The sequence below is a fragment of the Bacillus rossius genome, chromosome 18 (assembly GCF_032445375.1).
Source record: "Bacillus rossius redtenbacheri isolate Brsri chromosome 18, Brsri_v3, whole genome shotgun sequence".
Taxonomy (NCBI): domain Eukaryota; kingdom Metazoa; phylum Arthropoda; class Insecta; order Phasmatodea; family Bacillidae; genus Bacillus; species Bacillus rossius.
Window position 1 is genome coordinate 26,521,465 of NC_086345.1, and position 15,525 is coordinate 26,536,989.

Consider the following 15,525-nt stretch of genomic DNA (forward strand, 5'->3'; position numbering starts at 1 on the left):
GAATTCGTCGAGGGCCGAAAAGTACTTTTGATTTCGTAGATACTTCTAGAAGAGTTAAAAGGCTAAAATACGTGTTTTCAGAGTAATTTTCAGGCGTAAAACAACCGGTACAGATTTTTGAAAGCACTTAAGGGTCTTGCATTACACCTTTATCTTCATTTCTCCGCCGTGTAATGTTACGGTCACCGCTCATACGCACGACGAGAAGACTGCGCGCCAGTCCAGAGGAGACACCGCGCTAGAAGCACCAGCGAGCGTCGCGCTTATCATCCCCGCATCGCCGACACAGATACATCCTTGAATGGACGGGCCGCTCCAGAACGAAATTCGGGAACAGAGCTGTGTATTCTTAAATGCTTTCCACAAATACACACAAATCCAATATTTGAGCAGTTTTTTTAAATAGCGTGTTTTTGTTTCTGAAGCTCTGCACACCATAGGCGGGATCGCTCTGTGAGTGTAGCCCTACCCAGCCAATATTACCAAAGATAATTCACGAGATGCGGTACAATGTACAGATGTAATTTTTGATATGATGGGTAAACAACACTTGGTAGGAGTGATTTCGTGAATGTCACGGGTCACGGTTTCCTTCTGTCCAGCTCGTCACGCGCATGCGCAGATGATTTCGTTACTTTGTTTTGTTGTTATGGCAAAAAGTTTTATTGGGGATGACATGCGTACTATTGGTGTCAGCAAAATATTTAGTTGTAGCTAATAAATATATATCCAACAAATAAATATTTTAAACACTACTAAATGACTTTAGTACTTGTAAACCTATGTGTTAGTGAGGACCACAAAGTGTTTTTTAGCGACTACCAAATTTCACTTCAAGAAGTATCAACCAAATAGATTTTGTAGCCACTAACAAATCATTTCTTTCAGTGTGCTGCCACCTGTGGCGGATGGCGCTAACCAAAGTTCACAAAGACAAATTGAAACTTTGTAATACTGTTTAGTAAATTTTAACAAGATGAAAAGTATTTTAATGAAATTCCTGGTTGTGAATCAGGTCCAAAGTCGTGGGTATTTTTTTTTGAAGTGACAACGTCTAATAAATCGACGAACGCCGGCTGCACGCATGAAAAAGTGTCCCATAACGCACATTGTCCCGGTTCACGGTGTCCCGTTACGCTCATTGTACGCTTGCGCCGCATCTATCTCTCTTCCACTCGATTGGAACAACCATCGATTTGACTTTTTCGAGGCACATTAAACTTGAAACACTCCCATTCGTTTCCTACTTTTCATATCATCGTCCTATCCTTAACATAATAACACAGATTGGAAGAAGTTAAATAGCAAACATGTATAAAAGTTATTGTTAAAATAATATGTTCGTTAAAGTAATAAACATATTTGAATCAATGAGTGCAAATATAAGTAAATTTATCAATTTAATTGTAGATTTCATTTCACTCCTTCTTTGTATCCATACAAAATAGTGATAAGTCAATAAAAATGATTCAATTTTATTCATAAATGTATGCAATCATTTCATCAATGTTTTGTTATCACGTTATCACGTTAAACTATCGTCCGTAAACCGACTTTACAGAGACACAATTTTTTTTTCAAGTCTTTTTCGCTTTTATAGAGGCCGTTTCATTATATAGTTTAACCATTCGCTCTGAAAATTTATAGATTCGATAGTCGACGAAGCTGCTCCAACGGCGTGTGTGAAAATGATGTGTGATTCCTTGTCAAGAAATCAAGTTGAAAACTCAACTTGCGTACATCTATCACTTTCGGCGTTATTTTTTTTTTTTAAAAGAATTTTGCGTTATATTTCGTTCCGATTTTCGTTTATTTGCAACATGAGGACACACGAATTTACCGAGGTTAGATGCTAACCCACATCTGGCGAGCACTGAAAGACACGCCCACATTATTTTGCGTTGATTTATTTATTCGTCAAGTTTCTCTAATGGTTCTATAGAATGGTTTATTTTTATCTTTGTATACTGTGTAATAACACGAAATAAATTGCAAACAGGCCTCGCGCTGAAATTTTTTTTTTTGGAGTTTAAATTACTGAATAAACAAATAAATGAACGGCTGCAGCGGCTCGAAGCTGTAGCTGTGAGGTGGACTCCACACACAGTTGTCATCACACACACACAATGGCACCGTCAATGGGCTCAACGAGCTCAGATCAGGACAGACCGGTGCTTGTGGGCCTACTACTCTCGGCGACAAGCCTAGAAGGCAGCCAAGTCCCCGAAACCCTCCCTCCACAACACATTCCACTATGCTTATCAGGGTGTCCACAAGGAAAAAAATATTTCGTACCTAATTAGGAGAGAAAAAGGTACTAGATTTGAAAAAAAAAAAAAAAAAAAAGTGCTAAATTATAATCTGTTATGGCTTTAACAATTTAGGAAGTTATTATGACATAGCAATGTTCGAACTTAAATATCACACACCACACACACATACATTCCATAGTTTTTAAAAATAATTACGCTTAATAATAAAACATATTGGAGTTACTGTAATATTATTATATGAAAGAAAAAAAAACACTATATCTGAGCGTAAATGTACTAGACCACTAAAAAACTTATAAAAGTACTAGATCTAGTACGAAAGTACTAACTGTGGACACCCTGATGCTTATAGGTGTGTGTCCGGTTGCAATTTGCAATTCATTATTTTATTTTTACGTTTAACAGGGTTAAACTCATAGACTTGTTGAGTGGCAGAACTTCCACTATATATATATATATATATATATATATATATATAATTATATACACATACACACACACACACAGAGACCCACTTTCGAAAAGTACACAAAAAAACTGTGCGAAATAACAGAAAACACATAGAAACCCATGCTATAACTGCTATTAATATATGTAAATATAGAACCAAACAAGCGTCAAAGCATCATGTAAACTGAAGGAACACTACATACTTTTTTTTAACTTATTTGAAACACCCCTGTACGGTGACAAAATATCACTACTCCCGCTGTCTGCGATTTTTTTTTTGGGTGTAAATATTATAATTTTAATCTAAAACTTTTGTCAGAATTTTTTAAATTTTATTTGACAAACCATTGTTGCAAGGGGTTGAAAAAATGAGGGGTAGAATGGAAAAAAAGAAAAATTGTAACGTGTAACGTTGAGTGGTGAGCAGTAAAACTACTTGTACTTTGTTTTAATTTTTCTTTTAACGTGGAAAATCATATCATTGCGAATGCTATTGTCTATAATAATAATAATAATAATAATAAAAAAAAAGGGGTAGTTAAAAAAAAAATACTTTAGTCTGTGCGCCCCACATGTTGTGAACTGCTACTTTAGAGAAATATTTCTGACACCATCAAGAAGAAACAAACCGTAAGATTTGCCAAAATCGATACCTACGTTACGCCAACGGTTATAAAAAGTTAGGGTTCTATGCTTTAACGAACTATTGTTATTTTGCATATGAATACGTTTTATCAACCTCAATAAAACAAAAAAAACCCGTTAAAATAACTTAATTTCTTAATATATGTCTCTGAAATCATCACTTGAATAATCATTTGTAAAAAAAATTATGTTTTTCAATCACTTTGATGTATTTATTGGTATTTGTGTGTACAGTTGCTGCCCTCACTTTTTAAATGGAACATTTTACCACCATTTGAAAACAGGAAGAAAAAAAAAACATAACCACGGATTTTTTTCGGGCGGTTCCATGGTCTCATTTTCTAACCAATATTTATAAATATCTATAAGTTTCTATATACGTTGGTAGTGATGCACCTAGCAAATCGTTCTTTGTAAAAAATTTAAGAAAATAACGTTAACATTAAAGAGTATTTTATTGTGTTGTGTTGGTATCATTATATCGATGTAAACATAACCAAATAAATGGTCGTTTCACTCGTTTCACTCTTCGCCAAAACAAACAAAAAATGGCAGACAGCGGGAGTAGTGATATTTTGTCACAGTACAGGAGTGTTTCAAATAAGTTAAAAAAGTATGTAGTGTACCTTCAGTTTATATGATCATTATAATTTTAGTATTTGTATGCTTTGATGTTTGTTTCTATTTTTGCATGTATTAATAGCAGTTATAGCACGGGTTTCTGTTTTATGTTATTTAACTCACAGTTTTTTTTCCCGATAGTGGGAATAATAGAATAAACTACATTAACAACCATTCTAGTTTTCTTTACGATGCCGATTGATATATTGGTATCACACGGTTCGTAAATATTTGTGAGGATCAGGTATGCATTAGCTTTTCTTTGCCATGTTCTATGGGCGTCATACAATTGAACACTTGTATCAAAAGATTAATGGATTAATACCTACCTGCTAACCTTTCTTGATTATACACAAAAAAGGAATTTGTATGAAATTTATTATACCTCCAGCCCCCTATTGGAAAGGCTGATGGGTAATATTCTCACATAGTGGCTTCTCTGTAAAGTAGTCATAAAATTTCGAAAATACTATGGGTTATTTAAAATAACGATGTAAGAGTGGCTCAGATTAGCAGGATTAATCAAGGTAAGCAGCGACAAAATACATAAGTATTGGAACTGAAAAAAATTTTAGAACCCACTGATGTATTTTGTATAATTTAGAGTAGCTACTCTAGAGTAACATTAACCAATTTTTAATTTTGTTTGTATGTTTATGTGCACAATTTTGTTTTGCAAAATATCAAAACGAAATCCAGATTATAGTTTTAATTTACAATTTTTAATCTTCTGCACCAGTGAGACATTCCTAAATTTGTTTACACTCCTTGATTGTGAAAATACACAATGGGTAAATGGAGAGAAAAAAATGATACCATTCTTTATTGTTCAAATTGTATTAACTTTGTTCTACTTTAAAAAATGATTTAATAATATACTGGTTTTGTTGCAGGAGATTTCTGAGGAAACCAAATGTTACAGAAGCAAGTAACCAGTTTGGTAAGTCCTCCAAAACTAAGCACATTGAAATTTATAATTCATTATTGTTTGTGTGTTTGCTATCTGTTGTACTATGTAAGGCATTCACAATGATTGAGATATTTAAGTGTTTACAATGAGACTAAAGAAATGTATCAGCCAATTGAAAGCACATCAAAAATGAGTTTGATGAATTAACTCCTAGACTGCCTGATTCAACTTGTAGTGAATTCATGAAATATAGCTTGCTTGTGGCTTTCGAATTTTGTCGAATGGGGTGCGTTTTTCTTTGCTGCGTTGTATGTCTGTATGAATATCAAGTTAACGGTTCGAAAGTTATCATCTGACAGAGAGTCTCATACCTTCATATGTAGGAACATAACATTCGTATGTAAGTACATGCAAACGGGTATCGCTCCAATTGTTCGGAGAGCTCTTGCTTTGCTGAGTCAGGGACGTAGGGGGGGGGGGGAAGGGGGGCGCTTGTGCTCTGGTTTCCACATTGGGGCCCCAGGGGGGGGGGGGGGGGGGAACTGGCAAAGTAATTTTTACTATAGATATTTACTTGAATATCGTGTAATGTTGGAAAGATGAACTGTATTATTATTTGTAACGAAAGATAACATGCATATGTATATCTTCAAAATATTTAAAAACTGGTAATTTTTACGCGTAACCATCCAACTGGTGAACTAAATATTTCTGCAAGTGAATCTGTATATTTACCGTCCAAGACTTGAATTAGAGATATATTTGTAAAAGGTGGAATTGATACGCTGGTGGCGATGCGAGGTGTTGTCGGGAAAGGTTGGTGTGATGGCCCGGGTGGGGAACTGGCGTACTCACCCCCGTGGCCCCCCGTGTGCGCTCAGGCCAGCTGGCGGCCCGGTGCGAGCGGGAGGACCTGCCCCAGTACGCGGGGCTGTGCTGGATCGCGGCGGCGCGGTGCGAGGGCTCCCTGGGCAACGCCCCCGGCGAGGCCTGGGACCTGCTGCGGGCCGGGCGCAAGTTCCTGGAGGCGGAGGCGGGCGGCGAGGCGCTGGGCTGCCCCCGTCCCGGCGGGGAGCACCTGCAGGTCCGTCCCGGCCTCGTTACAAACCACCGTGGTTCACGCTTCCAAACCAAGTGGCGTTCATAAAAAAAAATTACAAACCACCGTGCACGGTTCCAAACCAAGTTGCGTTCATAAAAAAAAACCAAAATTTTTTTTAAAGTGAAAACTTCTTTTGGCGCACCCGCACACACATTTTTTTTCCGCACGTAGTAAGTCGGGCTGATCCGTCACGCTCTTGAGGTGAAAAGGCTCGATCGGGTGAACTTGGGACCGCCGAGTGTACCCGAGCGAGAAAGATACACAGTCAGCTGCTCTTCGCTGTTGTGTCGCTGTGTTTAGTATATTCAGTTAATGCGTAATAATTGTCATTATTAATTTAATAGTTATTATTGGTACGTAATAATAATTATTTTAACAATTATTTGGTTTACATTGTGAGGTTAGTGTGTGCTGATATTATGCATTGAAAAAAAAATTATAAACATTGATTGCGATTGCCAGTGAAGTTTTCACTTCTGCCGTGCGGTCTTAAGCGCACACGCTATTTTTTTTAAAAATAATGTGTTATGTGGTATATTGACATGCTACCCAGTGTTTTATCGCAGCTCACCGTATGATCTTGTCCCTCCGTATAGCAGTAGAGGAGCAGTGATGTGATTAATGTTTTAGCTTGTTGTGGCTTAAGGAATACGGCACCACTGTTGACCTTTTTCCTCTTTTGTCTCTGCCCCCTCTTCTCACCAGACTACGTAACAAAAAGAAAAAATTTCAAAGTAGTCATGAGGACTGCTGACAGAAGTGAAAACTTAAAACTATATAAACAAACAGTTGCATGAAAGACGAGTATTATGAGAGAATAACAATATAATGTACACATAATTTTTTTCATAAACTTCAAATGATAGAATTAATAATAATAATAATAATAATAAAAATAGAAGTAACTATTATAAATATTTGTAATAAAATTAAGGAAATACAAGTATAATTTGGACTAACATTGTGTAACATAAGAAAATATATTTTGATACAAATCAGAGACTTTTCCGCAATTTTTACGAAAAAATATTATCACACAACAAATTTGTTTTATCACGTTAGTAAAATAACTCCTGAATTACTATAAAATACGCATTGCATAGTAATTTTAGGTATTAAAAAAATAAATAAGGATGTTCTTAATTTTTAGGTTATATTGCTACAAAGACTTAGTTTTCTTCATTTCCAAACTATATATCTATATGAGAATATTAATATATTTTATACTCACTTTTTAATGTGCAGTAATCGTGTACTTAAGATTTAAAAGCGCAATAAGTTATACTAATAGGAACAGATATAGTGTTATCGTTAACACGTCACATGACCATGTCGATGACGACTTAAATGAATTTACTCCCTATCCAAACCTTCCTATAGAAGTTTTCACTTAAAAAAATTAAGGAATAATAATTTTATATGTGTATCTTCCTGCTCATCTATTATTTTTTTTTAACATTTCCTTGCCCAAGAGAGAATAATGCGAAACACTACTACTTCTGTTCTTTCCTTCTATAAACGCGTGAAGTTTGTTACTGTGCCGGTTCTCGGACATTCACAACGATGAGAGGGAGGGAGAGAGGACCTATCAGTACTTCTGCATGGCCACTCGCATTCAAATCACTCTCTCTTCCTTTCACTCTCTTTTTCTCTCTCTCTTCCTTTCACTCTCTTTTTCTCTCTCTCTTCCTTTCACACTCTTTTTCTCTCTCTCTCTTCCTTTCACACTCTTTTTCTCTCTCTCTCTCTTCCTTTCACCCTTTTATTCTTTCTCTCTTCCTTTCACCCTATTTTTCTCTCTCTCTTCCTTTCGCTGTCTTTTTGTCTCTCTCTTTCTTTCGCCTTTTTTCTCTTCATTTCGCCCTCTTTTTCGCTCTCTTTCTCTCTCTTCCTTTCGACTCTTTTTCTCTCTCCCTTCCACTTTTTTTTCTCTCTCTTCCTCTCACCCTCTTTTCTCTCTCTCTTCCTCTCGCCCTCTCTCTCTCGCTCTCTCTCTCTGACTAGTTTACTTGTACAGTTCCCCCTCGCGCCACGCGGCCAGGCGTAGTCCCGACGACGGAGGGGGCGCGTGTGCAGGCGGCGGTGAGCTGCTACGCGCACGCGGCGGGCCGCTGGCAGGCGCACCACGCCGCCGAGGGGGCGCAGGCGTCGAGCCCGCTGGCGGCGGGGCTGGCCCTGGAGCTGGGGCAGGCGCTGGCGGAGGGGCTGGGGCGGCCCGAGGAGGCGGCGTCTCAGTTCCGGCGAGCGGCCGACGCCCAGCGCTGCAGCCCGCTCGGCCGGCTGGCCAGCCTCCGGCTCCTCGCCTCCTGCAAGATGCAGCTGGGTGGGTGTGTCGACACGCATGAAACAACCATTACCGGCGTTCTTTGGCCGTGATCGAGCATAAGATTTCGAAACCCGAACTTTAGTGGAACATTCTCGTAAAATGTTGTGACACGAAAAAGGATGGAGAATAGGTAGGTACTTGGCCAAAGAGAGCAGCACTATGCTACGTACGCAGACCTGCCAACTCTCACGATTTTGGTGCGAGGCTCACCGATTTTAAGGTCCATCTCACGCCCTCACGCCAAAACAGTGTATCCTCGCGATTTTTTCGGGACCCCGAGATTTTGTTTGTAAAAGTTAAAAAAACAATATTTACGAAAGCTTGCAGTGACGAGTTTCCATCAATACTCGAGTCGCGTAAAGGAAGCAATTTCGCGTTTTTGTAGCGTGTGCCGTGCTGATTTTTTCTATCTCGCATAGTGGAAGAGGAGACATTGTGAAACATGTCGCTACAAAAAAAAAACACAACTAACACGTGAAAGTGTATTGCTACCAATAAAAAAAATTAATTTTGCTGTGAACAGTGATAAAAGTGTTATACGAGCAGGATGTTATTTTACACCCTTTTTAGTTGCGGCCCTGCATGATCACTACACGACAGCGCTAAATTATGTTCAACTGAATTAAATCTGCAACCTATAATTTGTTGAAATAAATTTTGAAGCAGAGACCATGTAACATATGTACAGGTATGTCACTTAAATTTAAAGATTCTCATTTGTTGTTTTTTATATCTAACCTATATTTATGGACCAGAAAATTTTTACCGAAAACCTCATGATTTTTTAAATTTGAATGTCGGCAGGTATGCCAGTGTTCTTTGGCCGTGATGAGCATAAGAATTCAAACCTGGAACTTTAATGTAACATTTTCATAAAATGTTGTGACATGAAAAAGGATGGAGAATAGGTACTTGGCCAAAGAGAGCAGCGCTATGCTACATACGTTGCTGGGCTCGTTTTCATTCTCGTCTTTGTGCGTTGATTCGTCCCCCTGCAAAAAAAAAAAATATATAGAACCGAGAGAGAGATAATGTAGTTAATTTGCCTAAAATGTATACGTTCAGGACAATAAAAAAATTAATTTAGCCGGCATTTGTGGATTCAAAGTGAATGATGTACAGTTAAAAAAAAAATTAATTTGATTTTTTTTGAACAATGCCCTTTTTTGTACAATTTTTTTTTGTCAGGAAAAGACATTTCTTGAAATTCAAACATTAAAAGGTTACTTCGTTCATCGCAGTTCACCGTGTAGTCGTGTCCCTAGTGATGAACTGTGACGTGTCATCGCAGTTCACCACGTAGCAGTGTACCTAGTGACGAACTGTGACGTGTCATCGCAGTTCACCGCATAGCAGTGTACCTAGTGACGAACTGTGACGTGTCATCGCAGTTCACAGTGTAGTCGTGTCGTCATCACAGTTTACTGTGTAGCCGTGTTCCTAGTGATGAACTGTGACGTATCGCAGTTCACCGTGTAGTCATGTCTGTAGTGATGAACTGTCACGTGTCATCGCAGTTCACCGTGTAGCCGTGTCCTTAGTGATGAACCTATGATGTTGTATCGCAGTTAACCGCGTAGTCGTGTCCCCTAGTGATGAATTGTGCACCGTGTAGCCGTGGCCCCCTAGTGACGAACTGTGACGTGTGTCGGCGGTCCCGGCAGGTGACTACGACGGGGCGCTCGCCGTGCTGGAGGAGGCGTCCCTGGCGGCGGAGCAGGGCGGCGGGCCGGCCGTAGGGACGTGCCGCGACGCACTGCGCGACTGCGAGGTGACGCGCGTGCTGCTGCTGCTCGTGCTGCAGCCCGTGGCGCGGCGCCTGCCTCCCGACCTGGCCGCCGTGCTGGAGCGCTATGCCTGGGTGGAGGACGTCTCCGTGCCAGGTGGGCAGGGCCGGCGCGTCCGTGCAGGCGAACCAGGCGACCGCCCGGGGCGCCAAGTAGCCGGGGGGCGGCGCAGCACGACACATAACAGCTGATACAATATGTTTAACGACTATTGAAACTAGATGAAAATGGATTTTTTGTAACATTTCGGAATGTTTACATTGATATAAGTAATTATTTAAAGTCCACTGTGTGACCTGTTTATGTCTTGTAATAAGTAAAAAAAGTAAAAAAAAACACATGCTTGCTTACATTTGATTGTTGAAAAAAATCTTAGGCTTACGTGATGTATTTTGAGGCAAGGAAAATTTTTTTTGGGGTGTCAGCCTGGGGGGAGGGGGGGGGGGGGTTAATGTTTTTTCGCCTAGGGCGCAAATTTACCTTGCACCGGCCCTGCAGGTGGGCACCTTCGTCTCTCCCTCCCTCTCTCTCTCTCTCTCGCTCGCTCGCCCGTGCCGGCGGGAACCATCGGAACGAGAGGATAACGTCTCGTGGATAGTTGTTGTGTAACCAGGTATAACTGGTGTTTAGAAGGGAATTTAACCGTTGAGATGTTGGCGACACTGACCATAAGGATACTGTTGTTACCGGACCCCCATTTTGTGATTGTTCAGTTCTTTTTTTTTTGTTCACATAATTTGAGTAGGTTGTGCGGTTGACTTCAACGTGAACAAGAACATTGGGGTATGCCGTGCATACAATTCGTGTTCTGGACCATAGGACTTGTGGGTTTGGATAGTTTCGTGCAATTATATCTCGCAATTATTTTGCGTGGTCCTCTGGTGGAACGTGGGTTTTAACAACAAAGGAACTAAGCAATGCGATGGTAAACAATAGTAGTGATGTGTTTTTCGGTAACGATTCGTTGAAAACGAACAATATCATGTGATTCGTTCGCGATTTAAAGAATCGGTTGTTTGAGAGTTGATTCCTTGAAAGCTGAACACGAGTCAGAACAACGAAACTGCGAATGAACAAGATGAGAACCGGCCACGTTTGCAATCTGTTTTGTTCCTTGGATTCGTTTGTGATGCGAATATTGACGTCGGGAGTCAGAGTAATCAGTAATCGCTGCGTGAGCATGCGTATGCACAAGGGCAAACAATACTCGATGAAATGAATTAGGGTAACACGAAAGTATCTGCACCTGACAATGTCAACAGTTAAGTAGTAGTCTAAAATTTATTTTTTGCGTACACACACAAGCTTTGGAAATAATAAAAAAAATAACACACCATGCAAACAAAAAATAACAGGGAAAGTCACAACCAAAAATGCACCACACTTACCATTTTCAGGTTAATTACTTCACAATGCTTGTACTGGCTTTTTAGAGCGGTCCTAAAACCAGGTTGTTATAAATATCATATAAAGAAAAATAATTTGTAAAACAAGTTTATTTAACAGTGCTTTTTATTTTAGGCAAAATTGTCATCAGCTAGCAGACAATATACAGCTAGACGTCTGTAATTTCAGCTATCCGAGCCGAGCATATTATGATAACCAGCCAGGTACAAAGACATAACTAATACTCGGAAGGGTAAACGAGTTACGATTCTTGACAAGACCCGCATCCATAGAAGAATGGATCATTTGAAAGAATCATTACTTGGAATCGATTCAAATGAACCGATTCTGTAAAAAAAATCGCTGTGCCCATCACACTCTTTCGTGGCAAGTGTGTACTATGACAATAGTTATGCGTTAGTTCCGGCTGACTATCGGCTCATAGTTTTCATTTTTTTCTATTTAAAGTTGACAAAATGTTTTTTTGCGTGAGTTAATTATTTGAATTTTTGGCATGCTTTTGTGTACTCTTCTTTTTGAATAAACATACTTTCAGTGAATAGATTTTGTTTTTATGAATAACTTTATTAATAAAAAAAAAATTTTCACATAAAAATTGCACCTATACTTTTCAAACTTGATTTTAACGTAAAATGTGCGACGATTGTGCGATGAAACGCGGCATATGTTAGTGTGACTGAGAATAGGTTTAGAAAATTCTCGTATATCTGTGCTTGTTGTGTAAGTCACAAATGGTTAATACATAGCGACACTGATTTATTTACTTTTAAAATTGATAAGGGAGATCAGAGACATTATTTTTAAAACAATTAATGAGTTCTAAAGCAGTTAATTAAGCTAAAAAAAAAAGCTGACTTCAAGAAAACCTGATAATTTTCAATGGCGATTTTCTCAAAACTGTGATTTTGGTTTTGACCCCTTTTACGCAACAAGCACAGATATTTCCTGGAGGTTGGCAGCTGGCGGTGTCGATATCGGGGCGTGTGTGTTCCAGTGAGCTATTCTCAAAACTGATTTTGGTTTTGGACCCCTTTTACGCAACAAGCACAGATATTTCCTGGAGGTTTTCATCTGGCGGTTTCGATGTTGGGGTGTGTTCCAGTGAGCTATTCTCAAAACTGATTTTGGTTTTGGACCCCTTTTACGCAACAAGCACAGATATTTCCTAGAGGTCGGCAGCTGGCGGTGTCGATGACCGGCGTGTGTGTGTTCCAGTGAGCTACCTGAGTGAGGACGAGTTCCTCCTGCTGCAGTCCCTGGTGATGGCGTGCCAGTCGCGCGACGTGGACTCCTTGCGCTCGCTCGAGCCCGACCTCTGGCCGCGCCTCTCGACGGAGCAGCGCGACCTTCTGCGCGCGCTGGTCGTCCGTGTGGGCCGGTCTGCGCGGTGAAGACGGGACGCCCGCCCGATCGTCCGTCCGTCCCGGGGATCTCCCGGGTAGGAACGTCACGGCCGCGCTGGTTGAAGTTTGCGACGGGCCGCCGCTCTGCGGCTGACCACACGGCTGTCGGATCGGAGACAAAACATTTTGTGGTTTAATTTGTCAGCTAAATTTAATTTTTTAAATTATGAAAAATTTGATCTAATTGTTTTTAAAATCTCGAAAATTCTTTTTCATTATACCTACTCTACCATTCTACCATTCATATGCTGCATATCGATGGCTTAGAATGAAAACCCCTTGTATCTCATAAAATGCAAATTTTTACAGCAGGGACAAAAAAAAAGTTTCATTTCCCCCCCCCCCCCCCCCCTACTCCCCTTCCCCCCCCCCCTTCACCCTACTGATATACGTGGTTTTTATTTTTTTCCCGATAGAAAGCATTAGGATGCACATTTTGTTTCTTTCAGCCAAACCATTTTGTGAGATACGAGGTTTTCCAGCCGAAAACATGAAAAAGTATTTTCGTCAAAAAATTGAGATACAAGGTTTTCATTCTAAGCCATCGATATATACAATAAAATAACTTATGAGTTTAATTATATTTGTTCAGAACAATTAAAAATAAATCAGCAAGCATTTGTAGTTCAAAATAGTTTTTATAAGAAATTTAAAATAAAAAAAAATATGTAAATATTTTTAAGTGTACATTTTGTTGCAAACTAGATCCGAAAATAATGACATTCGTTGAATTTCGCACATAAAAAAATTTAATATGTTTTGTACTATGCTATTTTGGTTTTATTGAAATTATTGATGGGTCGAATACCAATTTTTTTCAAATTTGAATCACAAATGTTACTTGGAATATACCCCTAGAATCCGAATCTATGTCTCATCAAGGGTCCAGAATAGAATAGTGTACACAAAATCAAAAAAGTATTACTGTATTCTTGAGAAGAAGCATATCCGCCCTCCAATCACACACGTTGCTTTCAGTAACACCATATTTATGAGCAACTTGTCAGTTGTTGGCTTGTTACTGCGTGATTTTGCCACTATCATCTTTAGTTAGCATCGTAACTTCGTCTCAATCCTTTTGACATTTTAAATTGTGAACTCATATGCCTCTCTACAGTATACATTTCATAAAAAAAATTTCACTCTCCTACAATGCAAACCAAAGCACAGGCGTCCTAACAAAAAAAAAAAAAGGTAATCACTTCTAATACTGACCCAAGCGCTAACTAGTAGCTCTGTTATTTCACATTTATGGTCGCATTGCTGGCGCCGGCTGTTGTCTCGTGCCGTTTCAAAACATTCTTCTAGCAGCAAAGATATATGTTTGCGATTATACTGCGGTCCTCACTTTCAGTTCCAGCAGTTCTGATAAAAGTCATCGCATTATATTCAGGTGAATACGATACTTGTCTTATGCACGGGGAAAATACAATCAGTATTATGTTTGTATAGAGAAAATATATTATGTTTTTATTTTAGTTCAAATTTAGTATTTAGAGCAGGAAATTTTGGTGGTATTTTTTTGTTATATGTATTCCATCAAAATACAATAATGTTGAAATTTTGCATTTTATAGTAAAATAAATAGTTTATCACAACATATTTTTAAATCATAGAACATGTCATGAAAGTCCAGTGGGTAGTTGAAGTAACACAAATTTGTACAGATGAATTTTTTGTTATATGTATCAACTTAAAACAAATACATTAATAATGTGTTTAGTGAGCTGTTGTGTTAATCATGATTCCTTATGATTTGGTTGTTAATAATTTGAATTTAAAGTTTTTAAAGTCAGAGGCCATGTTCAAATTATTTATGTTCCCACCAAACCTGAATCCTTTACAGCTAGAAGAAATTTTTTCGTTCAATTTTTATCTTTTCCAGCACACCAAAGATATAATGCTTAATTGTATTTGACATACAGTACTTCAGAAACAAGTGCTTCTCATGATATCCACCAATAATGCGTTATCCCTGTTGCCTTATTCAACTGCAGTAGAACCCTGTTCTAAAAATGTTTTCAGAGGAGTTTTATTCATAATATTTTTGCATCTATGAATTTATGCTTTGCTCATGATTTAAGAAAATAAATGAATAAAATAAGTATTGTTAGCTGTTTATATATATCTATGTTTTATGAAATAAATTTTTTATTTATTTGTTTTGATAATCTTAAAAGGCAAATTTAAAAATTTCAATCCCATCATGACATGAGACTGACAGTTAATTTATGGTTTGTGTGTAGCGTTTGTGGTAAAACTCTTCTTTTTTTCAGTATATCATTTGTAATTAAAGAAAAAAAAAATGGGTGCGTGTACTTATGTACCCACATTAGAAGTTATACATACTTGGTGTGATAAAAAAACCCAACCTTAATTTTGCATGCAAATAATTAATAGAAATAAAATCACAAAAAGACTGGAGTGATAATATAAATACTGTTGCTAAAGTATAAATTCAACCAAATGAAAATTTTCCATAAGATTGCATACCATATTCAGTGGACTTGAAAAGTTGTGCCTAATGCCCATAGATGGCATTTGATGTTAAATGGATGTAGACAAATTAGGGCAATTTGTTGTGCTCGTCACCAGCTGAAC

The 15,525-nt window shown here is 38.5% G+C and overlaps 1 protein-coding gene and 1 long non-coding RNA gene across 2 annotated transcripts in view; one reads left to right on the top strand and one right to left on the bottom strand.

The window, feature by feature from the left end:
• LOC134541055 (uncharacterized) overlaps positions 1–6,817 on the bottom strand; it is an 11,120-nt gene extending 4,303 nt beyond the window's left edge. The window contains exons 1-2 of the long non-coding RNA XR_010076540.1: positions 6,573–6,817; positions 5,755–5,977 (exon numbers count right to left, since the gene is read on the bottom strand). This is a non-coding gene — a long non-coding RNA (uncharacterized LOC134541055). The remainder of the gene's footprint in view (positions 1–5,754; positions 5,978–6,572) is intronic.
• On the top strand, positions 3,705–15,095 carry LOC134541053 (40-kDa huntingtin-associated protein-like). Its single transcript, XM_063384197.1, has 6 exons — positions 3,705–3,981; positions 4,883–4,929; positions 5,781–5,983; positions 8,078–8,324; positions 9,992–10,210; positions 12,737–15,095. The coding sequence occupies exons 1-6, from the start codon at positions 3,917–3,919 to the stop codon at positions 12,910–12,912; spliced, it is 957 nt and encodes a 318-aa protein (XP_063240267.1). The 5' UTR covers positions 3,705–3,916; the 3' UTR covers positions 12,913–15,095.
• Positions 15,096–15,525: the final 430 nt, after the last annotated feature.

Coding starts and splice junctions, on each gene's coding strand:
- LOC134541053 (XM_063384197.1), top strand. CDS start 3,917: ATGGCAGACAGCGGGAGTAGTGATATTTTGTCACAGTACAGGAGTGTT. Junction 4,930..5,780: donor AGAAGCAAGTAACCAGTTTG/GTAAGTCCTCCA, acceptor GTGTGCGCTCAG/GCCAGCTGGCGGCCCGGTGC. Junction 5,984..8,077: donor CCGGCGGGGAGCACCTGCAG/GTCCGTCCCGGC, acceptor GCGCGTGTGCAG/GCGGCGGTGAGCTGCTACGC.